General features: G+C 52.3%; 1 protein-coding gene, 1 long non-coding RNA gene and 1 pseudogene across 2 annotated transcripts; 2 read left to right on the top strand and 1 right to left on the bottom strand.

Moving 5' to 3' along the window:
- The window catches only part of LOC134149729 (capping protein, Arp2/3 and myosin-I linker protein 2-like), a 36,330-nt pseudogene extending 35,144 nt beyond the window's left edge, over positions 1-1,186 (top strand).
- A 2,833-nt stretch (positions 1,187-4,019) lies between these two features.
- On the bottom strand, positions 4,020-6,096 carry LOC134149749 (uncharacterized). The gene is made up of 4 exons (XR_009960489.1): positions 6,009-6,096; positions 5,686-5,770; positions 5,255-5,335; positions 4,020-4,083 (listed from the first exon to the last, which is right to left on the bottom strand). It is a non-coding gene; the product is annotated as an uncharacterized LOC134149749 (long non-coding RNA).
- Positions 6,097-16,581: 10,485 nt separating this feature from the next.
- Positions 16,582-19,309, top strand: LOC134149775 (C-signal-like). The gene is made up of 6 exons (XM_062592983.1): positions 16,582-16,728; positions 17,222-17,267; positions 17,687-17,880; positions 18,235-18,393; positions 18,766-18,885; positions 19,196-19,309. Exons 1-6 carry the CDS (start codon positions 16,582-16,584, stop codon positions 19,307-19,309), a joined length of 780 nt encoding a protein of 259 aa, XP_062448967.1.
- Positions 19,310-26,955: the final 7,646 nt, after the last annotated feature.

The raw sequence follows: 26,955 nt of genomic DNA on the forward strand, positions 1-26,955 counted from the left end.
GTAAGTCAAGGCCAGAGCAGGAGCCCCAGGTGCTGGGGAACAGAAACACCCAGCCCTGAAGACCACAGGCTGTGCAGCTGGGTTTGTCTCAGGATAGAGGAGGTCCTCATCACTCCCATTCAATAAAGCTCTCAGCAGCTGAGGATGACTCAGCCAGACAGGCACAGCCCATGACAAAGGCCTAGCAAAAGCCCTACTGCCCTGGCTCAACCGCGGGACAGACAGGAAGGCAACAGGAGGGAGGGGATGGCTTCACCCTGGCAGCACAAACACTTGCCCTCTGGCGCAGCCCCAAGGGGCTGAGCTTACTTTGGGATGCAGGTGATACAACAGCAACGCATATGGGAACATGGCCTCCAGCGCCTTCCCTGAACAGATCAACAGAGCAGGGCAAAAGCCCCAAAAGTCCATCCATCCCCTTTTCCCTTTCACAGTGTTTCCTACAACACACTGGGGAAGCCACATTCATTGCGGCCACATCCAGAAAACTGCTCTCATGACACTAGTGCTCTCAGCTCCCGGCTTCACCTTCAAGCTCAAGCCAGGCTGCTCCAACCACGTAGCCAGCTTACGTAATGCCGCGTTTTGTTTCCTCCAGATGTAATGATCCCCCTTCGTCTGCGGCAGTCACCTGTGCTGAAACGGAGGAACAAACGCAACTCCCTTGCGGACCCAGAGGTGACCAGCAAGCCCAGCCCATCCTTGGATAGCATGGGTAAGGCTGGGCAACAGGAGACTCTGAGCTGCCTTGCCCTTTCCTGAAGTAAGTGTGATGGCAGTGATGGCTTGTTCCACACTAACACCAGTATTTGTGGCTTTTCCAGATGCTGTGATGCAGGACCAGCCCAGCACTGGGGACACACCAGAGGAGCTGCAGCCTGGAGCAGAAGCAAAAGAAGACCAGCCACAAGCTGTTGTGAATGCACAAGGCTCAACCCTAGACCAGCAGCTGTTACAAAGGCAACAGAGCCACTTTTTGCTGCAGGGACAGCCTGGTTGGGGCCTCATCACAGAGCGGCTGGGGCCACTGGCCAAGCTGAACCAAAAGCCAGGCCATGAGCTGTTCTCAGAAGGGCACAGATTTGCAGCTGCTTCTCTGCCCACTGCCTGGGGCAGCACACAGCATAAGCAGGGCACAGTCTCCCCAGCACCGGGCCAGGCTGGAGCCCATCTGAAGAGCAGATGACCAACACAGCAGAGACATGCCAAGCAGCATCGCCTTCCATGGTCTGCCTCTGCTGACACGCCTGTGGGCTGTGGATGGTAATAGGGAAAGCTGGACCTCTGGACCAAATGCATTACTTACACTGATGTTTACCACAAGAAGAAAGATACTTGCTTCCCCTCTCCACTACCACCTTTTTTTTTTATACAAGAGCTGTGTATTTAAAAAATATATGCTTTTTATTTTTAATCCCCACAGCATAACTCTGAAGGCTATTTTGTAATGAACAGCACAGGACCCTACCCAAAGCAATCAATAAACCTCCAAACTACTGCACTGAGTTCAGAAGGGGGATCACATTGCAGGGCCTCTAGGCTGCATCTTTGCCATCACTGCTGCCTATACTACAGTGGGATCAGAACAAGTCCCCTTCCTGCTGGCTAGGCCGGGTCACTTGTACTAGGCTGTGATACTTCCACAAAGGAGCAGCGTGCCAAGGAGGTGGGAAAAGGAGGCTAGCTCATACACAGGCTGTGCACTGGGTCACTCACCAGTAGCACTGTTTCATATCTCCTTTCCCCTTCCCAAAATGATGGTGCTAACCTCTAACAGGTCATGTCCCCAGCATCTGTAGAGCCTGGGTCTCCAAAGCCAGGTCAACACCATTCAGCTGTTCCCTTGGGGACAAGGCCGCTGGTCATGTCTCCCCTCCCCCCCCACCCCAATTGCTTTTCCCACACAGTTCTACAGTTTGTTTTGATGAACCAGTAAACAAGACAAGAGGCTACTTGTAGCGTACTCAGGCTCCACAACGTCTTGGCTCAGGACTCCACCTCCCTGTCTGTAAGGATCCAGCAGGCCCACTTCAGCATTGCCTTTGAGATCCTGCAAAATCAAAATGTGAGCCCGGGTGAGAAGGGACTCAGCTGGCAACATTGTGCCAGGGAAGTGGGCACATGAAGTTGTCTGCTGCATGCAGTGGTCTGCCTGGTCAGAGGACACAGTAGGTCTCTGTTCTGCTGTGAAGGGTAAGTCAGAGTTCAAGGTCCAACAAAGATGCAGGGACCCAGTGCAGGAGTCTCCAAGGGGACTGTATCCTGAGATGTAAACAGCAATGTCCAGGTGGCACAGGGCCAGCAGCCCTAGAGCTAGCGCAGCAGTAGCTAACTACGCCTGGAGAACAGGCACAGCTGGCTCCACTCAGGGCTATGGATGAGACCTGGCTGAACATGCCCATCATTGCACTGACCTTACAGATCTTATTTGCTCGCAGAGCTCAGGTGATGGGGCCTCATACCTGTACTGGACCGGCTTCTCCTTCACATACTGCAAAAGGGAAAGGGACAGTGAGCCTGGAATCGGAGTTTGGCTTGCCTTCCCGTGGGTAATCAGCCACAAAAGCAACACCACACCTCCACACGTCCCAAGACCCCTTGACAAGCAGAGAGAAAGTCAGGGATCTCTCCTTCACTCGGTCCCAGGTCTTCCAATCCTACTTTACCTGGAGATGTGGCAGAGGCTCCAATGGAGCACCAATTTCCACCAAGCTGGGGCACATGCTCCCTCCCTAGCATGAGGGCATCCTTGCCTAAGACCCCACTGCCATGGACCCTCTCTGAACCTTGTGCGTAGCAGCTCTGCTATGCCTCTTCGAGAGGCAAGGAGGGCTGGTTCTGCTCTCTCCATTGACACCTGTTTTCAACTGCACAACCCCACCAGAGCCAGGTACTGTTACACAGAGACAAGGAGAGGCCTCAGCCACTTCATCTTTACCGGCTGCAGAGCTCCTCGCTGCTCTAGCCTGGAGTCCAGACCACTCAGTGAGGATGCCTGCTCATTCTCCTCCTTGGGGGGTTCCCCTCCATGCTGCAGCCTGGTCGCCTCTCTTCTGCTCTTCTTTGCTCCCCAGGCGCTCACAAACTCCAGCTTCCTGATAGAGTCTGTCTCACTGCCCTGGGGGACGCCACTTGAACGCTGCTTGTGCTGTAGTCCCCGGAGGGACCTACGGAGGTCAGGCAGTGCTTGGCTGTCTCCCACCAACAGCTTCCTCTTGGCACCCACAGACTTTCTGCTGCTGCATGGGGCATCCCCCTGAGTCCTAGCATGAGCCAGGCCAACCTTTGTCACATCCGGAGGGAAAGTTGTGTCATTGGAGTCTGCCTGCTCTCTGTGAGGTGTCCCTTCAGTTAGGGATGCCAAGCGGCTACTGGGCAGGACAGGAAAAGTTGGAGACAGAGACAACTGGTTGGCCTGGAAGCACCTTGATACTTGCGGGTCTTGAGCAGCAGAGGGAGCTCTGCAGGCTGCCGCCGCAGCTGATGTTGCCTGAGACAGGCCAGCCTCCACAGCACTGATATTGCTGTATGACTAGAGCAGTGAGGGGGATGAAGTCTCCACTGGGGAATCCTGCAACAAGCTCTGGGGAGAGTCCTGGCTAGATGATTTCAGAAAGTCAGGAGTGTTGCTGTCAGCAGCCATGTCCAGTTGCACCTTTGGTGCATGTGGAGAACCACACTGAAAGGCTTTCTCTGGTAAGATAGAAAACACTGTCACATTGGGCAAGAGGGAAAGGGGCATACTGCTGGTAGCACAGCGGAGCACAACCTGTCATATGCACACTGGGGAGGTGGGCATCAGAGCGCAAAGGAGGCAGGTACAGAGAACTTAACACTGGAGATCTAAGGCCACCACAGCACTCTTTCCTGGCCAGGGGAAAGAAGTCCAGAATCAAAGAGGAGCTGTGTGTTTATCCAGTGAGAGAAGAGGGGCTATTTGTGCCCCATAAGACACACTGCACCCTGCACAGCACAGGGACTTACCTTCTGGGGAAGTCAGTGTTAAGGACACTGGAGGAAGCCTGTCCAAGGGGTTGTCCAGAGAAGCCTCTGAGCTCTGTGACAATGCTGTTGACTCCACAGCTGCAAAAGCAAGTCAGGGAATCGATTTTAATGAGCTTGCAGAGGAAAGAAAGCTGCTGTCCACTCCTAATCCTGCTATCCACTTCCAACCTTGTGATGGCTACAAAGAACTGTGTGCAGGGTCTCAGAGATACAGTGCTCAAAGGGGCACTCTGAAACGTTTTTTTCCAGTTAAATTTGGGGTGCTAGAGCTTCCCACTGCCCTGGGTTGCCCATTCCCATCAGCCTCATTTCAGCCAGGCTTCTTCTAAAACTTCAGCCTGCCCCTCTATGAGGCAGAGTGGAGAGAGACACTGCATAGAGGGCGGGCAGGCAGGACGAAGACCTCCCTCTGTGCCCCTTCTTCAGTGGGACTACCAGAGAGACTGACCATCTCATTGCTGAGGCAAGCAGAGGCAGAGCCAGCTGGCTATGCTGGGGCACCACTGCATCATGCTCACAGAGCCCACACTTCCCAGGAGGAGATGAACAGTACTGCCAACCTTCTGCACTCTGGTACACGAGAAACTCTGTAGAAGCTGCAAGTGCCCTGCAAACCTGGTCCCCATGAGGGACATGCAAGAATAGTTGCCACCACAAACACACATCTTTCCTGGTATCAGACAGCCTGCATCAGATCTTGCACTGTCCAGAGCAGTAGTTTCTCCCTTGGGCTCCTCTTGTGCACAGAGCTCTTGCAGGTGCTTCTATAGCAACGCTTGTGCTCAACCACAACGGGGTGACACAGGCCTGCCCCGGGGCAGAAATATTGACAGTCAAAGCTGTTTCAGTGCAGAACCCGTGCTCTGACAGGTGACTCAATCAAAGGCCAAACATCACAGGAATGAGCACTCCCCTTGGAACACAGCAGTCAGGCCACTGCAGCCTCTTCATCAACAACAAGCAGTGCACCAAGAAAGCTGCTCTCTTCTCTCCACGGCACTTGACATTTACCAGTAGAAAACTGCAGCAAAGTGCTCCTAGCACAGCAAATAGATACTGCTCAGTAACAAGACAGCAGTAATGGGACTGCTGCCTGCTTGCTCAATGCACAGCTGCAAGTCCTGGTCTCCCAGAGACCCACCTCTGCTAGTAATTCTTTCTCTGCCTAATGCAAGAAGAAAATGGGCTGAGTACACTTCAGAGAAAAATACTAAGAGTCTGGACTGGAGCTGCAGGTCCTGCTACTCACGGCTGACTTGGGATATGGCACTTTGGTCACCTGGCACCATTTGGTCATCACTGCTCTTCCCTGGAGTCATTTCACATGCATCTGCAATGACAGAAGCATTGCTGGTCACATCCTAGTACACTGCGCAGCCAGAGCAAACTCCCCATTCCAGAGAGGCCCAGGCAGCCTAGAGGAATTCCAGCACCTCGGAAGTAGAGGAACTAAGATGCCAAGAAAGCAATGTGCCAAGCAAGCTCACAAGCTACACACCCTGCAGAACAAAGAAACCTCTCAGGATGCTCTGCAATCTGTGGGCCTGCAGCTGTTAACATTTCAGCTTCTAGGAGTCTGAGTGTTGTGCTTAGTCCATAACCATTTTAAAGTCCCCTATTTCACATGCTTGGGCTCTGAACTGCCCACCTGTGATGTTCCAGGCGAAGCCCCAGACTGACCTACCTTGGAGGCATCACAAACTTCCTCCTCTTCAGGAGGGATCACCAAGATGTTGGCTGGCACCATGAAGACATCCTCACTTGGCTGAAATGAGAAGCATCACTTGGCTTCTGCTCTGTCACCTCACCCTAGCAGTAGAAGCACACCCAAAGACAGCAGCCAAATATGTATCTCTCTCCCCAACTCCAGCTCTGCCCACTGCTCTTTCCCTTCCTTTTCCCATCCACCCCTAAAGCAGCCTATCTCCACAAGGTGGCACAGCCCTGTCTCAGTCACAGAGACAGCCTACAGGTCAAGCAGGTTCATAGCAGCCCAGATTGACCTCTTTCTTGCGCTCTGCCTCCCACTGTGTCACAAGAAGTTCAACCTTCTCTGCTGCAGGCAGCTCTTTGGGTATCTGTAAATCCAAGCATTCCTCAGCATTTTGCTTCAAAATCTCAAGCTGGTTCTGCCCTATTGCATCAATCAGCTGAGAGATGGATGGCTCTGGAGCAAGAACAACACATGGATGTTAGCACAAAAGATGCCTTAATTCAGGTACATGCCCTAAGCAGCCCCATTTGCAGATGCTTTTACTCTCCAGTGCACGACTGTCACATGCACTGAAACCCAGGGAAACACATAAAACTCAGCATTTCCTCTGTATCCAGGAACTATCTTTGCCTTTTTCGACCCAGCCACACAGCATCCTCACATATCTTTGAGGCACATTACAAGGACTATTCTGTCATGAATGTACAGCCATTTCAGAAGGGCATGCAGTAAGATGGGGAAAATCGAACATCACTAATCCAGTAGAGACAACTCTACCAGAACCAGGGAAAGAAAAGGATGTGTTCAAAGTTCAAGACAATCTAGCACACACATCCTCAGCATCCTGAACAGGACAAGGGGCAACCGGGAACCCAAGAAGGGAAGCCCTTCAAATTGCAGGCCTAGAACAGACCCTGCAAGCAGAGCTCTGGCAGAGGGGCTTCTCCAGTCTCTCATCTGGAGCAGCACAAGCATGGGTCTGCCTTAGGCTTAGCAACACTGCCTTTCAACACTGCTCTGTGCCTCTTTCTCTTCCTATCAAGAGAAATACAGCCACAGCAAAGTGCCCCCTGAAGTACCTAAGGTTTCCAAATGCTGGCGTGGATGGGACTGAGCCTAGCTTCTGACAGGCAGCAGACACATTGCTGCTCCCCACTATTCTGGTGACCAAGGGTAAATCCATGCTGGTCTCTGCAGCAAGAGCATGCTTGGGGCTTCTCACAGAACCTGGGTTGGCCAGGCATAGCACCCTGTCCAATTTCAAGACTGTGTCATTCAGATCATCTGTGAAAGGGGCTACTCGGAGATATCTGTGCTGTGCCTGCCTAACACAGGCCAAGCGCAAAAGAGCCATGAGTCACCCACTCTGTTCACCTCCAGACAGCCACAAATTTACATGCCTCCCATAACCCTTTACCTGAGCTGGGGTGGCTTTTCAGAGAGAAACTCCTCCTGTAATGATGAATGAGGAGAGAAAGCCAGGTTAGGGTCAAGGCACATCCCAGCCAGTAGCCCTCTGCAGAGGGCTTAACAGATGGTGCACCCTGTCCTGGAAGAAGCAGCTGGTAGAACTAGTGGACTCCCCACTGGGGTCAAGATCCAGCCACCAGGCTCCCCTCAGTATCCCACTATCACCCATCAAGGAGCCTTGTTCCCGGAAACAGGCTTATGAGGAGCCGTCCAGGTCTCCAGAGCTGGGGCTCTTTGGGAGATGCAGGAGTGAAGAACAAGCTATGCAGAGATTTTGCTCAGCCTCATCCAATTAAGTGCCTTGCTTTTCACTTTCTGTTAAGCTCTGTCACATTCTGGGGCAAGGAATCGCACAGATTAACCTGGAGCCACCATAATATGCAGCTGCCCTCCCTAGCCAGTGCTAGCCATGTACAGAGCCTGCACGCATCTCCTCAAGGATGGTGTCTGGATACATTCCCCAGCAATCACTAGCCCTGTACTTACAGCCACAGCTCCTTTATCTTCTGTAGCACTGATGGCTCCTGGTTCCTGGAATAACAGAGGGACTAGTTACTGATCCAGTATTTCATCCAGCGCATGCAGTCTTTCAAAGCTTGCACGCAAACAAATCCTCTTCCAAAGGGCCGATGATCTCTACCACAATCAGATCATACTGGCAGAGCTTCCAGCCTTGTACTGCCAGTGCACACCGTTGCGCCGACGACTCCCAGCCTCAGCAGCATGGGGCAGATGCTGCAAGCGTAGCTCCAGAGAGAGGAGGGAGCCACACAAACCAGAGTAACCCAGCCCACACTTGGGGACATACTCATCTGACGATTCCAACCTCTTCCTTTCCATGGGCAGCACAATGAACCGCTGGGCAGTGAGAAAAAACTCGCAGTCCTCCTACAGGGCAAATGGAGCCCATAAGGCACAGGTGAGTGGTTCCCTCCACCCCCAGACCTACTGAGCACTCATGAACCCACTCAAGCACCACTAGCAACCCTCCAGCCTCAGTGAGGGACACATGGGTCATCCCCTCCCCTTCAAGAGGGGGTTTTGGACCTTCCCAGGTCAGTTCACAGCACTTTCAGTGTCAAGAGGGCTTAATCTGCTGCTCTGGTTCCTTAAAGACTACAGCACTAGAAAGTCTGAACACAGCAATCACAGACACCAAGCAGGAGCAGATCAAGGACTAGCACTCAGCTCCAAAATGCAGCAGCAGACCCTCCAAAAGCCAGCAGCCTGAAGCCAGAAAGGCACCTTGGAGCTGTGCAAGGGGAGAGCAGGGAGCTCTCTGCTCTTCCCTTGTGTCACAAGCAAGTGGCACAGGCCTCCTCTAGGCATGGAGCTGGCAGCTGCAGAATAGCAAGAGGCAGCAGTTGGACGGCCAGGTTGATGAGGCTTCTGCTGACCCCAGAGGAGGTGTGCCATGTCCCCAGGAAAGGGTTGTGCCACTCCCTGCCCTGTCATCCAGCACCCAAGACAGGCTTCCTTCACTGCCACAGAGCCTTCCAGGAGCTGAAGGCCAAAGGCCAAAGGCCTGTTGTGGTGAAAGGGTTTCCAGCAGCATGAAAGGAGCTAAACCAGCCTTCATTTGACCCTGGCCCCTTGATACAGCCCCATCAGTGCCTCAAAGCATAAAAGCATGCAGGAAGCAAGGCAAGGTCAGGGAATAGGTCACCTTCACTCATCAGAAAACAACAGTGCCTTACCAGTCTGGCCTCCTCGCAGAAACACAATGTGTACCTCTGCAAGATGATAATTCTGCAAATAAGGCTGGAAAGCCTGAACTGCATATGGGAATTAGGAAAAGAGCAGAGCAGGACCATCTTGGAGAGATAAAGGAGTCATCTAGCCACACAGCATAGCTCCCCTTTCAGCTACTCCAACCACACAGCGGTGCACTGGAACACATCTCAGAATGAGCATCAGGGACTGAACACAGCACAATGCTCAGAGCTACTTTGTATCCCTGGCTCAGCACCAGTAACTAACCAGTCGCTACTACCAGCCAGAAAACAGGGAGGTTATGTCCAAATGGGGAAACTGAGACAAGTTACTAGCACTGAAAGAGCAGATAACTGAGTCAGGATTAGGTCTCCATGCCAGGCTTTGATACCTGGTCTTGGATCTCTAGACTCAGCCCCAAACAACACAATAGGGCACGAAGAAAGAGCATACAGGCATATCCAAGACATTTTCCTTCTGTTTTTCCTACTAGATCAATTTGTAAATTTTCCCCTTTCCTCCAAGTAAACATACAAACAATTCTTTTTGTGAAAAGAGTGATGGGGAAGACATGCCAACCACAGACTAGGAAAACAAAGCATGCAAATATCCAGTAATTGGCTAGCTTTTGCCTCTCTAAGTTAAAGCCTGTCAAGCCACCTTCACAAAGGCCATAGGCTCTTTAGACATTTCTAACGATGACTACATGGCATCACAATTTCTGCCACCACACCCCTGTGCACCCTAGTTGGTCATGACTGGAGTATCGAGTGCCAGTGTTTCTGCCTGCTTCTTCTAGCAGCAGGTGGCTCTTCCACACAGACTTCCCATCCTGCCACTGATTTAGCTTAACACAACCTGAAACAAGGCCAGCCAGGAGCCCCACTAGCAGCTGCGGTGAGCAGCTTTCCCAGCCATAGCCAAGTCAAGATGGAATCCACTTTTCTTCAGCCTGCAGAGCTTCTGATGTAATAACCACATGGATGTGGTAGGACCCATCTGAGATCTGAAGGACAGCATCACGGAGTTCTCCAGCTTGGCCTGGAGCACTTGGCTCACTCAAAGCCGATCAAGAGATTGAAGAGAAAAGAAAAAAAAGTCTCATTTTCTCATACAAAGTGTTCCCAGGGACCAAAGAGAGCACACCATGCTTAATCAGGAGCCTAGACTCTTAGAAGAGGAGGTCACCATTTACCATTAAGCTAGAGGGTAAAGTTCACCTCAGTGCCCTGGGGTCTTACATGTGCCCATACCTCCTGGCTGGACCAAGCAGACTCAGTACTATAATGCAATTGAGGATGCATCAGATTTGTGGCAACATTGCTGGGGAGAGTAATCAAAGGCAAGGTGAGGAGAAGCCACAACAAAGAATTTTTTATTCAAGTCAGCTGCGGGAATGAAGGCAAAGTGGTCTTGGGAGGCTTACGACACGTGCCCTAATGAAGCAGAGGAAAACACAGAACTGCACTAATTAGCAGAGTTATTGAAGTCATTCTCTTCCTTCTCTGGAGATTTCTGGAGAGCAGCTCTGCAGAGAAGGACCTGGGAGTGCTGGTGGATGACAAGTTGACCATGAGCCAGCAATGTGCCCTGGTGGCCAGGAAGACCAATGGTCTCCTGGGCTGCATTAGGCAGAGTGGTGCCAGCAGGTCAAGCGAGGTGATCCTGCCCCTCTACTCAGCCCTGGGGAGGCCTCCTCTCGAGTACTGTGTTCAGTTCTGGGCTCCCCAGTACAAGAGAGACATGGAGCTACTGGAGAGAGGCCAGCGTAGGGCTATGAGGATGATCAGAGGGCTGGAGCATGTGCCCTCTGAGAAACGGCTGTGAGAGCTGGGCCTCTTCAACCTGGGGAAGAGAAGAACTGAGGGGGGATCTTATCAGAGTGTATAAGTACCTGAAGGGAGGGTGTCAAGGGGCTGGGGACAAACTCTTTTCAGTTGCCCCATGTGACAGGACAAAAGGCAATGGGCAGAAATTGAAGCACAGGAAGTTCTGCCTGAACGTGAGGAGAAATTTCTTCACTGTGAGAGTGACACAGCAGTGGAATAGGTTGCCCAGAGAGGTTGTGGGGTCCGTTTCTCTGGAGATATTCAAAGCCCACCTGGATGCACCTGTCTAACATGCTCTAGGTGACCCTGCTTGAGCATGGAGGTTGCACTAGATGATCTCCAGAGTTTTCTTCCAACCTTACCCATTCTGTGATTCTGTGATTCAAAACCCAACTGGATGCAATCCTGCCTAACAAGCCCTAGGTGACCCTGTTTGAGCAGGAGGGTTGGACTAGTTGATTTCCAGAGATCCCCTCCAACCTCAACCATTCTATGAGTCCCTTGAAGAAAGTTCCTGGTATACCAACCCTGAGCTAGTACTAAGCCAACTTCACGCTGTAACAAAGCAACCCTTGGGGTTGCTCATGGGCATGATGCTCAGGGCATCAGTCTGCCCTGCAAAATCCTACATCTACATCCTAAGCAGGCCAGGAGTTGTGGGTCAGCCCCAACCTGCCTTAATCCATGCTCTCAACTGGGAGTGGGAACTGTGCCAAAAAGTAGGAAACCAGTGATTTCACCACCCACAATCTTCAGACAGGGACCTCAGGGTCTTCTCTCACTGTCATTTTTTCTCCCCATCTCATCTCTTCTTTCATTTAAATCATAAATCGTGCTCCTTTTTCCTCCTGTTAGTAAGGAGCCATCTGAGCTGCCTCAAACACCTCTTCTTCCACGACAGCAGAAGATTGACCTGAAAAAACAGCTTAAAACAACGGTTTCTGCTACAAGTTTCCCAGTTCTCAGAAAGACCAACAAAAAGAAGTGCTACAGCTGGGTTTCTCCAGTAGCCGGGTCAAAAGTACAACCAAGTACAGAGACAGAAACTGCAAATCCTATTCTTGCTGGGTCTCATATTCATTTGTGCACCCAGTTGTCCCACAGCATCTTCATCCAGCCTTACCTCAAAAGCGACTGTGAAGTATTAGAAGGCACCAGTCAATAATTCATATATGTATATACATAAATATATTTATATAAACATATATATTAATATTTATGTTAATATAAAATGTAACATATTTTACCCTTATGTAATTATCTTAATAATTAGCCCAAAATTAACAATAATTCAGCCCTCTACAATGCTTGCTCTGAGACAGAGAAGCTGCTACTGGGTTGCAAAGAGACAACGGGCCTAGAAGAGAATGTCACAGCTTCAAACACCATATAAGAGGAGTCAGCAAGCAAAGCAGCACTGTCCCAGCTCTGCTGTTTTTCTCCTTCTTCCTTTATTCAATCCATAGGGCCTTAAATAGGCAAGAGTTCCCTTATTAAAGCTCTCTTCTGCCGTGTTGGATAGGTCACTGTCCAAAGACTTAGTCAGCACTGCATGTTGCTAAAGATTTCCAGGAGCTAAGCAGCAGGTTTTGTGACCTACAGCCCCATGCCTTGAATCACAAAGCAAAAGGATCTCTCAGATTAGCCAGCATGCAGGACAGGACTATCTATTTTGGTCCCACCAAGCCGTATGCTCACCATCAGACAGGACAGGGATTATGAGTCCAGACCAGGGGACCAGACACCAGCAATGCACCCTTGTGCCAAGAAGGCCAGTGGTCTCCTGGGGTGCATTAGGAAGAGCCTTGCCAGCAGGTCAAGGGAGGTGATCCTGCCCCTCTACTCAGCCCTGGTGGATGCCTCATCTCAAGTACTGCATCCAGTTCTGGGCTCCTCAGTACAAGAGAAACTTGGAGCTACTGGAGAGAGTCCAGTGGAGGGCTACTAAGGTGATGAGGGGACTGGAGCATCTTTCACATGAGGAAAGGCTGTGAGAGTTTGGCCTCTTTAGCCTAGAGAAGAAAAGACTGAGGGGGGATCTTATCAAAGTGTATAAATATCTGAAGGGAGGAAGTCAAGAGGATGGGGCCAGGCTCCTTTCAGTAGTGCCCAGTGATGGGATGAGAGGCAAATGGGCACAAACTAAAATACCAGAAATTCCATCTGAATATAAGAAAAAATTTCTTTACTGTGATGATAACAGAGACTAGAACAAATTGCCCAGATTGGTTGTGGAATCTCCATCCTTGGAGATACTCAAATGGCATCTGGACGTGATCCTGGGCAATGTGCTATAGGTGATCCTGCTTAAGCAGAGGGTTGAATTAGTTGATCTCTAAGGGACCCTTCCAACCTCAACCATTCTGAGATTCTGTGATACCTTCAGAACATCCTCTTTCTCAGCAAGTCCCACTTCAGCCTGATAGGTTGCCCACTATCAGGCCCATTCATCGCAAATAATGTGGCAAAACAAAAAATAGGACACAGAGAAGAGAAAGGCAGATTTCAGGTGAGAGGCTTGGAGGAAAGACTCTTTGCACGAGAGTCTATCACACATACTAGAGGCACAAAAGCTAGCTAAAGCCACAAGAGCTGGGCACAGCACAGTTACTCCACCTTCAGAAAACATCAAAAAAACCCAACAAAAAACAAACAATCAAACAAAAAAGCTTAGAGGAGGAGTCACCCATCCAGAACCACTGAACTGGGAATTGTTGAGTATTTTCAGGAATTCAGATTTCAAATGCTATTTGTGCAAGTTAAGACAGTTCCCTCGGTACCTACCTGCAGGACCTGGCCTGCCAGGAGATTCTCATTGATACCCAGCTGCTCATAATTCACCAAGAGATTTGCAATCCAAGGCTGCAAGACATAGACTTTAGAAGGAGACATGTTCTTGTTTTCGTACACAAACCTGCAAAAGAAGAGATGAGGCACCAGATCTGAACAGCAGATTGTAAAAATGTAAAAAGATCTCCAGAGTCCAAGCAATGGCTTCACACACCAAGCAACACGATCCCAGCAGAAGACTCAAGTGCCCACTGACAGCAAAACGCACCCACTTCTCAGTGATGGCATCCTAAGCTGCGTCTGACCCACTAACTCTCAGATGAGTGGCACCAGGAGGAAGCCCTGACGAGGGAGGTGCAGCAGTAGAGACACCCAGACCCTATGGTATCCACACAACACAAAAAAAGGAACATCCTGACTGGCAGCAAATGAGCCACAGGACCTCAGCAGCAGGAGCTTTGCGCTAGCTGTATGCGACCTTTTGCCAGTCTCCCACCCAGCTCAGAAGATTTTTTTTCTCCCCTTCCATACACTTTCTTATCCTCCATCCTCCTCCATCCTCATCCTCTTCCTCCATCCTCCTCCTCCTCCTCTGCCCAGGCCTTGTTGGTAACTCTTTCAATCCCAGCGAAGGGCACCGCCCTCGCTGCAGGCCCGCAGTGGCCTTCCACCACCACCCTGCCCCTTCCTGGCATCCCTCCTCCTCCTCTTTCTTGGCCTGTCCCACCTAGGCTCCGAAGCCTGACCAGTCACCGCGGCGGCACCCAGCCGCACCGGCTTGCCCTGCTCCTCCACTCCCAGCGCCGCCATAGCCCTAACCCAGAACAGCGAAGGGAACCACCTGCGGCACCACCCGGAAGCGGGGCCAGGGCGCAGGTGCAGCTGCTGCCACCACCATTGCTCCGTCTCCAGAAGGGGGGTATGTGGTTCTAGGGGTTTCTGGAGAAGGCAAAGGCATGAAGGGATGGCGGTAGCAGGGTGGCACCAGCCCAGTGCCTGCAGTGTCATGGGGTTGGTCTGTGCCCTGTTGCACCTCCAGGAACCCAGGCTGCTTTCCCACTGACAAGCTGGCAGAGGACAGCTTGGTCAGATGGGCCTGTGCCTGGGCTTGGTAGCGGGCACCATGCAGGCAAGCTTCCATCCCAGGGAATACCTGCTTGGGGAGGACACTCAGCTTCATTTGCTGAAGCTTGCCTGCCCTTGGCTTCAGGGCATGGATTATAGTCAAGAGACTGGAGAGAATTTCCTAGAACCAAGGGCTGGTGCAAGCCCTCACGAGGAAATACAAGATACTCTGAGTCGCAGAGGGCACCTGCACAGTCAGTGCGATACCAGCACAGAGGCAACAGGAGCAGCATGGGAGGGCTTGGTGTCCGCTCCGCTCTGGTCACTGGGGCCAATTGAGGAATCAGTCTGGGAATTGTCAAGCAGCTCCTGCAGATGCCAAACCAACCCGAGTGGGTCTTTGCAGCCTGCCGGGACCCCAAGGGAGAGTAAGCACAGGTGAGGTTGGACCAGGCTGTGATGGAGCTGGCTCTGTTGAAGAATGGAAATGCAGGGCAGCATGTCAGGGCTGGGAGGGAATTTTTAAGGGCTCAAATGGTGACCTGCATCTTTACAGCATGGCTGCCTGGGAACAAGGCAGCCCAGCTGGCACAGCCGTATGACGAGCTGTGCATGAGGTGTACAGAGGGTCCAGGGCTCCTGGAAGACAGGCAGGGAGCTCCTGGCACAGCCTGGCGCTCATCTCCTCAAGGGCTATAGTCACTATAGATATAGTGACTCCTCCTCCAGTGGTACCTGATCCTTCTGCAAACACTGTGTTGGGCTGGATATTTTACTGTGATCACTTAACTGCTGCATTTTTTTTTTAGCATTCCAATAGATGAAAAGAGCTGGCTCTAATTTGCCTTACTTGGAAAGGACAGCCGTTAACACAGACGTGACTTCTGCAAGGGTTACGGGGTCTCTACCAAATTCACTCAAATATTGAAAAAAAAAAAAAGATTTGAAATATATTGAGTGTAGAGAATTGGCTGGACGAGCATGGGCATCAGGCCATACAAATGAGCAATCCTGACTTGTTGATGTGGAGTAACCTTGGAGACACCTTGAAGGGCAAGTAATGAGGGAGTAAGTATGAATGCTATGTAAAAACAGGATGAAGGAGTTGGCAGATATGTTGATAGCCAATAGCAGAGGGCTTTGCGGCACGTGAGCTTTAGTAGTAATACAATTAGATATTGCCAGCAGGGTGCTTGAGCGTGTGACAGCATGTAGGGGTATATAAGCAAGCTGAGTTGCTGAAATAAAGGAATCATACTGCTAGCTCATATTGAGTCATCTTGGGATTCCGCAAGCCCGCCTCCAACAATTGAGTTTCCTGGTGGTTCTATTTTAATACAATATGCAGATGATTTAATGATAAGAAGCAAAATTCTGATGATTGTGGATACTATATATTTATGCACTGCATTAGCAGCTAAAGGGCATTGTGCACCTCCATCTAAGCTCCAGCTGTGTTGTACAGAGGTGAAGTATTGAGGAGTCATTCTGAAGGAGGGACAGTGAATAATTAATCCAGAAGGAATAAAAGCCTTAGCTGAAGTTCCTCACAATTCCTCCTGCAGCTGCATCTGAAGGGAACTGGAAACCAGCAGAAGGGGAATGCGTTCAACCTCCGACTGGTGTTACATGGGAAAGACCCAGAAATGATGTGAAGCTGTCAGGCCCACCTGAGCCATGCGGCACCCTGCATCCCTTCCACTGGCTGCTCCCTCCCTCCTCACTCAGCACACCTTCTCCTGGGCTCCTGCTTCACAGGGCGAAGGTCCTAGAGGTCAGTTCTGTGTGTTTGGGAATGTTAAGTGACTTTTGGCCTTTGGAGCGATGAGGACTGATGCCCAGGCAGGAAGTGGGTCTTAGAGAGCTAGAGAGACTGTACCTAGAGCGAAGTCTTTGTGCAAGCCTGAGTGGGTGGGGCGGCAGTCGAACAGGCTATAAGTAGCATTAAGGATCTGAGTGAGCTAGTCAAGCTAGAGCAGAGGCAGGAGCAGTAGCATGGGAGGGCTTGGTGTCCGCTCCGCTCTGGTCACTGGGGCCAATCGAGGAATCGGCCTGGGAATTGTCAAGCAGCTCCTGCAGATACCAAACCAACCCGAGTGGGTCTTTGCAGCCTGCCGGGACCCCAAGGGAGAGCAAGCACAGGTGAGGCTCAGTGGAGCTGACTTTGCTGGGGGGTGGAAGCACAGGTCATCACATGCTGCCCGGGGGGCATGTTTGGGCCAGGAGAAGATTTGTAAGGGCTCAGATGGGAAGCTGCAACCCTGCACCGCAGTTGCCAGGGCACAGGGCAGCCCAGATGGCACGGCCGTGCGACGAACTGTGCATGGGGTGTGCAGAGAGGCTACGGCTCCTGGAGGACAGGCAGGGAGCTCCTGGCACAGCCTGGCACTCATCTCCTCAAGGGCTAGAGGGAAAGGCTTGTGTCTGCAACAGGAGGGCAGAGGGTGAGGTAGTGGCATGTGATGTGTGCAGGAGGCACGGAGCCGTGTCCGGCTGGAGCAGGGCACCCAGGGTAGGCCGCTGGGCATGGGGCAGTGCAGGGACAGAGCAGGAGTGACAGTGGCTGCGCTGGCACAGGCTGAGAGCTGACATCTGCCCAGGTGTCCCTGCCTCTCTGTTGTGCCCTCTCTTGCAGGAGTTACAGCAGTTGGCCCCCAAGCACCCCAACCTGGTCATCATCCTGCTTGCTAGGTGCTCCTGGCTGTGCCCCAAGGGTGAGGGGCCCTTGCCCAGGCTCCCCTCATTAACCAGCACTGTCTGCTCCCACAGCCCAGCCACTCACCTGGCATGCTGTGCACACTGCAGCAACCCAGTGAGAAGTGGGAGCGGTGCCAACAGTCCCAGCATGTAGTAGGGGAAGCAGGCTCACTGCTGTCACTCCTGCCCACAGCCTGTCTCCAGCCATGCCAGAGACTCCTGCCTTCCCGCCTGGCAGGGAGTGGCCCTGAGCTCCTCTCTCCTCTGGGGCCCCCTTTCTCCCACGTGCCCTGATTCCTACCCCAGCACATCCCTGAGGACACATGGGGCTCCTGTGCCCTCGCATCAGGTCGTCATGGGAGGCACAAAGGGAAGCAGGTGCTTACCTCGCTCTGTGTTGGCTCTGTAGAAGTCACTGACCCTGTCAGCATCCAGGCAGCTGCAGCCAGAGTCAGGGAGCACCTGAAGGGCTCTGGGCTGAACCTCCTCATCAACAATGCTGGGATTGCAAAGGTGATCTCTTTGGATACTGAGACTGTGGAGAACATGTCCCAGGTGTATGCCACCAACACTACTGGGCCCCTGCTGGTGAGCCAGGTGAGAACCCCCACCTGTGGCTTTGCAGCTCTGCTCCAGGGAACATTGCTTCCCCTTGCCTCCAGCTCCTGGTGCTGGGAGATCCCAGGCAGGTGGGAAGGGCTGAAGGGAAGGGCCTGCTCTCTGCTCCAGAGCCCAGTGGGCTCTCGTCCTGACAACAGCCTTGTATTCTCCAGCTCAGATGGGGAGTGCAAGGAGTCATGAATCAGTGCCAAGGAGCAGGAACCTGGTGGTCTGAGGCTGCGAGAGCAGGAATCTGCTCTCTGATGTGGTGCTGACGTGATGCAGTGTGGAAGGAGCAGTTCGAATCTCCTAAAGTGCATCTACACAGGCCCTTCTTTCCTCTCGTTGCAGGCATTCCTGCCCTTGCTGAAGAAGGCTGCCCAGGGAAGCTCGACCTCTGAGCTGAGCTGCAGCAAGGCAGCCATCATCAATATGTCCAGCATTGTTGGCTCCATTGAGAAAATATGTTTCTGGGATAATGTGCAATATATCTCATACCGCTGTAGCAAGGTACTGCCACGCTGTGCTGGCACAGCATGAGCCCCCAAGCTTTTTATCTCCCAAACCCCCTCAAGCCCTTTTGTGACTCCTCTCCCTCCCTCCTGCCATCTGTTTCCACTTGCAACAGTTCTTGGGAGTCCCTTTCTCCCTCCCACGGCACTCGCTTCCTTCCTGTCCATGCCAGGAGATGCTGTATGCCACTTCCCAGTGCCATTCTCAGCTGTGCTGAGTGCCGGTGCCTGGAGACTGTGGCAGCACTGTGTGTCGCAGGGAGTTCTGCTTGCCTGCCCTCCTCTGCCCCTGCCTTGGAGTCTGCACACGTTCCCTAGGGGAGGGCACTGTTTTCCTCCCCACGGTGATCCTTGTGGTGCCTCCTTGCAGGCTGCTCTGAACATGCTCATCAAGTGCCAGTCCTTGGGGTACCGGCAATATGGCATCCTCTGCGCTGCTCTCCACCCTGGCTGGGTGCAAACGGACACGGGGAACTCAGCAGGACACAAGGTAGGATGTTTTCTGGGGCAGGTCCAGAAGAACCTCATTGTTCAGGAACCCAGAGCGTCCTGTGTACCGAACATCCTGAGAGCTGCCGAGCTCCAGTGGAGCTGTGTGGACAATGCTCGGAGCTTGTGGCACAGGAGGGAAGGAGAAGGCAGGCAGGAAGCCTTCCTGCAAAGTGCTGGTGTCTCCTCGCTTCACTCACCCCAGTGAGCTTCAAGCCACGGGCTCAGGGAGGTGTTGGCCGAAGCAGGAGCCTGCTCAGACCCTTAGAAGGCCTTGAGCACAAAGTTGTGTTTCTCCTCTGTCCCTGCAGCCCCCACTGACAGTGGATGTGAGCGTACAAGGAATGCTGAATGTGCTCTGCTCCCTCTCCGAGAAGGACACGGGGACTTTCCTGGACTGGGAAGGGAAAGCACTGCCCTGGTGAGACACCAGCCCAGCGTCATGCCCGGATCCTGGCAGCAGGTCCCTTTGCTGCTGCACTGTGCTGTGCCCACGTCCTCAATAAACCCGTGTCCATGAGCAGCAGTGCTACCGTGTCCATCTGTGACTGCAACCGGATGTGTGTGGGGGGTATGAACTTGCAGAGGGCAGCCTTCTTCCTAGGCAGGACTCCTTAGCGTTTTGTGTAGCAGTGCCACCAGGCTAGCTCTCCTGACTCATGGCTGTGCATGGGGATCCCCATGAGTGATGACCTGTGGGTTCTGTGGGAAGGTAACTGTGCTCTGGAAACATGGTCTCCAGGAAGCAAATTATCCCGGGGCAGGTGTCCCAGACTGGTGCCCGTCTCTGAGGAGCTGGGTCACCCCAGGGGCTGTGGGGCCCACATGGGTACTGAGGGAAGGCAGCACAGGGCTGGCAAAGATCCTGAGCAGCCGTCAGGCTCCCTTTCCCCCAGCTGGCTGTGCTCGCGTGCCACGTGGACACCACTCCGACCTGGGATAGCTCAGTGGGACTGGGGAGTCATGGGAACTCATGCGCCCTCTCCCCATGTGGGGCTGCAAAAGGGTTGCTCTACAACAAACTGTGTCCTGCCTCCTGCATCCTCTCCCATGGGTCTGGAGCCCACCGGGAACTCCTGGTCTTATCGACGCAAGATGGGACGCAAGGCACTCGCACAGCCAGGGGACAGTGCAAGGAGAGCTGGCCTTCAGGCTCAGCCAGAAGCTACCAATCCATCAGGGAGCTCAGGATGGCATGTCCTGTCCCTGTCTGGATGTTCTGCGGATGCAGCTCACCCAGGACGTGGAGGCTGCTAGCTGAGGCGAGGGCTGGGGAATGGTGCCCGGGGCATGCCCAGCTGGACAAGGCTCCTGCAGGGAACAGGGGAGCTCTAGCCTGAGGACAGTGACCCCCAGCCCCTGGGAGGGCAGGAGGGAGGCTCAGTGCACATGAGGCCACCCGCTTCAGAGAGGGACTGAGCACATGCCCCAGGCATTGCTGGCAGCATGCATGTTGAGGGTGGAGAAGGGCTCCCAGCACGTCCCTGGGGGTCGCCAGTGGTTTGGGCTGTGGATGTGTGGGGACATGACAGCTCAACTGGGTCCTCGCACTTCCCCTGGGGCCAGCTCTACAGTGACAGCCCAGGGCCAGTGAGACTTGGCCCCACAGTGACAGCTTGGGGCCAACCGGATCTGACTCCATGGTGACATATGGGGCTGACAGAGCCTGGCAACAGTCAGACCTCACGATGACAGCCTGGGGCTGCTGGGGCTGGCCCCTCTCCTGCCTGCAGGCTCCGTTGTTCCCCAGAGATGCCTGAGCAGAGAGACACTTCCAGCTTCTGCTTGTGGCCCTTGGCCTCCACTGGGAGGGCAGCAAGAGGCACCAGGTCCCAGCTGGGCCAGGAAGGGCTGAGGGCCCGTGCATCTGCCCAAAGGGTGGGCTGCAAAAGGCTGCGGGCAGCAAGCTAGCATGGGTGCATGGGCAAGGGAAGGGCTGGCTGGGTAGAAACCCCTTCACAGGCATTGCTGCAGGGACACAGCCTCATGCCAGTGGTGACAGGGGGATGCCCTGCCCCATGTCTGGGAGGGCACAGTAGCAGGTCTCGTGGCGGGGATAGACACCTGCCACTCACAAACAGTAACCAGGATGGGGGACCAGGAGCACACTGGTGAGGGCTACCCACTCACAGGCAGCTGCTGTGGGGAACAGGAGCAGGGAGCTGGGTCATCACAGGCATAGGCCACCTGGCACAAGCCCCATACTGGCAAAAGGCTGTGCATGCAGAGCCAGAGGAGAGAGGTGTCCGCTCCTGCCATTTACAGAGGCAGGGGGACAGGGGCACTGCAAGACTCCAGGCATGGGGTAAGAAAGAAGGGAGTGAGAAGCTGACTCTCATGTCCTTCCTATCTCCCTGGCAGCCTGAGTCCAGCAAAAGATGAGCAGCAGACTGTAGGCGCTGCAGCGGACAGGTGAGGGGAAGGCTGGCAGGGACAGCGGACATGGGGCTCCAGTACAGCTCCAGCTCCTGGCCAGCAGTCTATCACCAGGACACGCTGTTTCCTTCCTGGTTGAAGAAGGTACCTGTAGTGTCCTGCTAGAGGCTGGCCAGCATGGTTAGGATGCCCCATACACTGTGCTCCACCATCAGAGGGGCCTGCAGAAGGGGACAAGGGTCAACATCACTGCTGTGGACTGAGACTTGCACAGAATACAGGAAGGTCTGACCAGAGAGTCTGGCTATCCATGTACCTGGCCTACCACAGCTTACTGCCTGCTTGCTGCCAGCTCTCAGCCACCATATTGTCCTAGCATTAGGTGGCATCACACAATATCCTCTCTTTCAAGATACTCTGCCACATCTTCTGCCGTGGCACAGCTACGGCCCTGTAATCACACCTTCAACTATTCTGCCAAGGGCAGCACATCTCTCATGGTAGCTAGTCTGTCATGAAACTTCAGTCAAGGTAGCATGTACATTGCAATAGCAGATACAGCATGGCACCTCTATCATTGGAGTTTCTGCAGTGGTGACACATCCATCACAACAGCACATCTGCTGCAGTACCCCATGTCTCATAGAAGGCTCTGCTGGGGGCTGCACACCTCTTGCGATAGCACATCTATCCTAGTGTTTCATCAGCATGAATCTTGTCCCTTAGGCCAGCACACCAATCCTCCTGGCACATCCCCAGGCTATCACAGAACGGTTGAGATTGGAAGGAACATCTGGAGATTATCTAGTCCAACTCCCTTGCTCAAGAAGGGTCATGTTGCACAGGATCACGTCCAGGTGAGTTTTGAATATCTCCAGAGAAGGAGACTCCACAACCTCTCTGGGCAACCTGTTCCAGTGTTCTGTCACCCTCACAGTAAAGAAGTCTTTCCCCATTGTGAAGCTCTTCTCCTGACATGCATCACAAATGGCATGTGTTCTGCAGCTACCCATCTGTCACAGTTACGTGGCATGTGAGCCGATGCCTGCGTTGCTGATGAGCAGGTTTAGGCCCTAGCCTTTCAGATGGGTCTTCATAGCCTGCCCCTGGGATGCTGTGCAAACTCAGTGTGTCTGCCAGAGTAAAAAAGGATGTGGAGGAGAGCTCTGACAGTTTCCACAACTGCAGGAGATGGGTACTGCCTGGCATCCTGCCCTGTTGTGGGATAGGGTCCTTGCCTCCCTAATGGTACTACACCGCTCATCAGCTCTCTAATATAGCTCACTTCTTCCCACCTCCAATTTGCAGCACCAAAATAACCCTGAATACCCCATGCCTTCCTTGTGTGCCCTCAGAAATATTGCTGTGGTTGGACTAACTCTTTTTAAACAAGTATTATCCAAAAAGGAAGGATTGGTCTGAGTAGATCAGAGTGCTAAACACATCAAAATGAGCAGCAGCTTGTCCTTGCTTATTGGTTTTGCCCAGAAGCCTGGGCTTCACAGACTTAGCTGTGAATATATATAACGCATCCCTTGGGAGGATGTCTAGCTATTTCTCAACATTAGGCTCAAATTTTAAGTTGTTTCTGATTTTGAATATTGAGTTAGGCTTTCTGTTGTGCTGAGGTTTTTGGACCCAGCACAGAGCTTGGACACATTCAGGTGCTGCTCAATTTGGGACTGATTTTGCTGGAAGTCCAAATCCTTTCCCCAGCTGACTCATCCACACACTCCATGCACAGTATCAGCATCTTTAGTGTGTGCGTGTAGCTTCTCCTCAGGATTCAAGAGCGCACTTGTGGCTGGGTACAGGCCGTTTCACAGCATACTCTTCAGTGACCTTTTGGGGGGATAAAATTAACTGATTTCCAGGCTCTGTCACTCACCATGAGGGATCTTTCACCACTTTGGTGAATGATTAATTTCTTTGGACTAGCTGAGTCATTGCAACAAGGAAAAGTCATGGCATGCTTATCGGTAGCCCTTTGAGACCCAAAGCACTTGCATAGTAGAGCGCACACTTGCCTTCCCACACGCCAGCAGCCCAGTGTGCAAGCTGCATGCAGGATCAGAGCCAGGTGTGTGGGATGAGCTCATTTCTTTTGCTACGCCAACCAAATCAGCTTCCCCTATGCAATGGCTGAATTGGTTCCTAAAAGCAAAGTGAACAGCTGAGGGTCTCAACTTTGCCACAGTCAAAGAAATAAAAGGATAAGAAAGGGAAGGAAGGGAATGGAATGAAGAGACAGGTCTTACACATTTTAGAATTAATTTCTAACATCCATTTTTGAAAAGTGTATTCCTGTTATTGGTTGGAAATTATCTTTTCTTAACACGGAGAAAGAACATTTGGAGTAGCTTCTCTTTTTGAATCTATTTTGTTGTTGTAATAGGATTTTTCATCAGTTTTTAGCTTACTTGGAGAGTTGACTCCCTTCTGGATTGCACTCGTTTTAGTAAAGACTTTATATTGAGTGGCCAGCCCCTTGAGATGTCCCTTTTATGCTGGCCAAGCTTTGGTGAGGAGAGTGAGTGTGCTCTTTGCATCACGTATTACCAGTTGGGGATCTCAGGTAATTTTAAAGATGCTATCACTTATTACAAAGAAGGCGTTCTACTTTTAGTATTACGAGAGAAAAATTCACTGCCTATTTTTAGTAAAGATTGACTTCAGGAATGTCTTTTTGGCTAAGAAATGATGAACATTTACTTGAACTTTTTAGATGAATTTTTAACAAATAAACAGGTAGGTAGAAATTGATACAGTATCTGCATTTCCTTGATTCAGTTTCCTTATTATTCACTCTACGGAAGTACTTTGGGAATGAGCTCTGGCTACTTCTTATTTCAGTTATTACAGTGGTGAAACTTTTATTGCAAATGTTCCCTTAGCTGCATGTTTTTATTGATTTATTTATTACCAACTCTTTTTAAAAACCCACACTCTGAGCAGCCCTCACTCTCTTAAGACACTACTGTCTGCCCCCCCAACACACACCTACTCCAGCACTTTCTGTATATTTAACACTTCACCCCAACCCCAACCTTCTCCGGGCACCTTACATCCTTACCCACCACCCCGGCAGGCAAGTGCGCACAAATACCCTATCTTTAGACACATGAAGTGCTGTCCTGTCTTCTCTCCCTGTTCCACTACAAGCCTTTATGCTGTCCAGATCTGCTTGCTACCTTCTCCTGCTGCTCCCCAGTACTGCTGACAAAGGTCAACAAATTTGGTCACCTTTGAAAAGGATAGGAAAACTCCCCAGTCCAGGCTGCAAACATCCCATACCAGACTGTGTCTTTGGGCCTGAGCATCAACCTGCAATATCAACACCAACAGAGAGACAGATTTCCCATGTACATCCTTTTAGCCTATTTCTTCTCCCTCTCTTTGCCAGCAGCAAAGGAAAGGATGACCAGAATCACCTCCAAACAGGCATCAAACCAATCCTTCTGCTCAGGAACTGTCCAGTAAGTTTGAATGTTGTGTCCTGCCTTACTTTGGTTTGTGAATCTATGTGTCACAGTCCAAAAAGCCAGGCAAACTCAAGTACTGCATTCAGCACTTTTGGGAACTGGTGTGGTACCTTTCTCATAAAACTTGCTTGGTCAAGCTGTCCAGACCCACCCCCACCTGCCTCTGAAGCTAGTTTGACTGCTGGTTTGACAGAGGACAGTGCTGCTTGGCAGGAGGGAGTGGGCCAAGACATTCATGAATTTCCTCCCTGCCTGGCGGGGCTGGAGCTGTCTGGCTGCCAGCATTAAGGCAGGGTATCTAACAAAGCTGTCCTCTGGCCCTGAGGAAAACAGTGGGCTAGAGACAATACCCAGTGCAGGGAGAAAGATTGCTCCATAGCTAGCTGGACCAGTTTCACGTTGGAGTGCTGGGCAGGTAATTCTCTCAGGGCCTGGAAGCGAAGTGATGGAGCAGGGGTTAGATGGCGCTGGTGACCAACAGCATGGCTATGTATCCCAGATGCAGGACCACTCATCTGTGCCAGCCCAGCCGTCAGGTCAGCCCCAGCCAAAGCCTGTCCAAGATGGCTTTGCACAGGCTAGGGAAGGATTTGGTGGCCGATACACCTGAGGGCTGTGCTGCCATTCAGAGAGACCTGGACAGGCTGGAGAGCTGGGCAGAGAGAAACCTCCTGAGGTTCAACAAGGGCAAGTGCAGAGTCCTGCACCTGGGGAAAAATAACCCTAGGCACCAGTACAAGCTGGGGGCTGATCTGCTGGAGAGCAGCTCTGCACAGAAAGACCTGGGAGTGCTGGTGGATGACAGGTTGACCATGAGCCAGAAATGTGCCCTGGTGGCCAGGAAGACCAATGGTCTCCTGGGCTGCATTAGGCAGAGTGGTGCCAGCAGGTCAAGGGAGGTGATCCTGCCCCTCTACTTAGCCCTGGGAAGGCCACATCTCGAGTACTGTGTCCAGTTCTGGGCTCCCCAGTACAAGAGAGACATGGAGCTACTGGAGAGAGGCCAGCATAGGGCTATGAGGATGATCAGAGGGCTGGAGCATCTGCTCTATGAGGAACGGCTGCGAGAGCTGGGCCTGTTTAGTCTGGAGAAGAGAAGACTGAAGGGGGATCTAATCTGTGTATAAGTACCTGAAGGGAGGGTGTCAAGGGAATGGGGACAAACTCTTTTCAGTTGGCCCATGCAAAAGGACAAGAGGCAATGGGCAGAAACTGAACCACAAGAAGTTCCGCCTGAATGTGACGAGGAATTTCTTTACTGTGATAGAGTAGTGGAACAGGTTGCCCAGAGAGGTTGTGGAGTCTCTTTCTCTGGAGATATTCAAAACCTTCCTGGATGCAACAGTGTCTATCATGCTCTAGGTGACCCTGTTTGAGCATGGAGGTTGCACTAGATGATCTCCAGAGTTTTCTTCCAACCTTACCCATTCTGTGATTCTGTGATTTTAGTGCATTCCCAGCAGACAGGGCAGTGCAGCGTTCTCCCGGATGGCATTGCCAGGGATGTAGGGAATTTTGTCGTCCAACCAAGAGGCTGGCAGGAGAAGGGGTCCTGCTGGATTCAGGCTCTCACACAACAGCTTGGGTGCCCCTCCAGTCTCCTCACATGCAGCTGGGTCAAGCACAGCCATAACCATGAGGCTGGCCTGGGCCCCAGTTGCTGGCCAGGGGGCTGGCAGCTCCCCAGAGACATAGTGAGAGTGTCACATGGGAGTGACTCAGCCAGCCTGCTCCAAGCTGGGAGCCAGACCCTGCAGAGACCTAGCAGGGCCATGGGGTCTGCAAATTCCCCTTCGCTCACCCAGTTTGTGGCCATCCCTGTGCCTTTCTCCTGCACTGACCTACCATCAGGTTCGCAGCAGGTGGCAAAGATGTGCTAGGGGGCCTAGGGGCTTGCAGCAACCTACCTCACCAGCTCCAGCCCAATGTCTGAGTTGGACCCTCCCACCAGGACACTTTGAGCCAGCACAGCCACTCTCTATGCACTGGGTGGTGAAAAACAGGCTGCACCTGGCAGAATTTCCAGGTGTTCCGCAGGAACAGGAGATGAGGAACAGGCCATGGTGTGGCTCTGGGCTCCTGTGGAGATGGTGACAGTGCTGGCAGCAGCTTGCCCAGGCTCAGGTTTGCCAGGCTAGGGGCCGAGGTTGGGCCAGGAGTGCCCCAGCATGGTGAACAAGGGGCCAGATGTCCCCCATCTGGCAGCATTACCC

The sequence above is a fragment of the Rhea pennata genome, chromosome 21 (assembly GCF_028389875.1).
Source record: "Rhea pennata isolate bPtePen1 chromosome 21, bPtePen1.pri, whole genome shotgun sequence".
Classification (NCBI taxonomy): domain Eukaryota; kingdom Metazoa; phylum Chordata; class Aves; order Rheiformes; family Rheidae; genus Rhea; species Rhea pennata.

Coding starts and splice junctions, on each gene's coding strand:
- LOC134149775 (XM_062592983.1), top strand. CDS start 16,582: ATGGGAGGGCTTGGTGTCCGCTCCGCTCTGGTCACTGGGGCCAATCGA. Junction 17,268..17,686: donor CCCCAACCTGGTCATCATCC/TGCTTGCTAGGT, acceptor TCTGTGTTGGCT/CTGTAGAAGTCACTGACCCT. Junction 18,886..19,195: donor GGAACTCAGCAGGACACAAG/GTAGGATGTTTT, acceptor CTGTCCCTGCAG/CCCCCACTGACAGTGGATGT.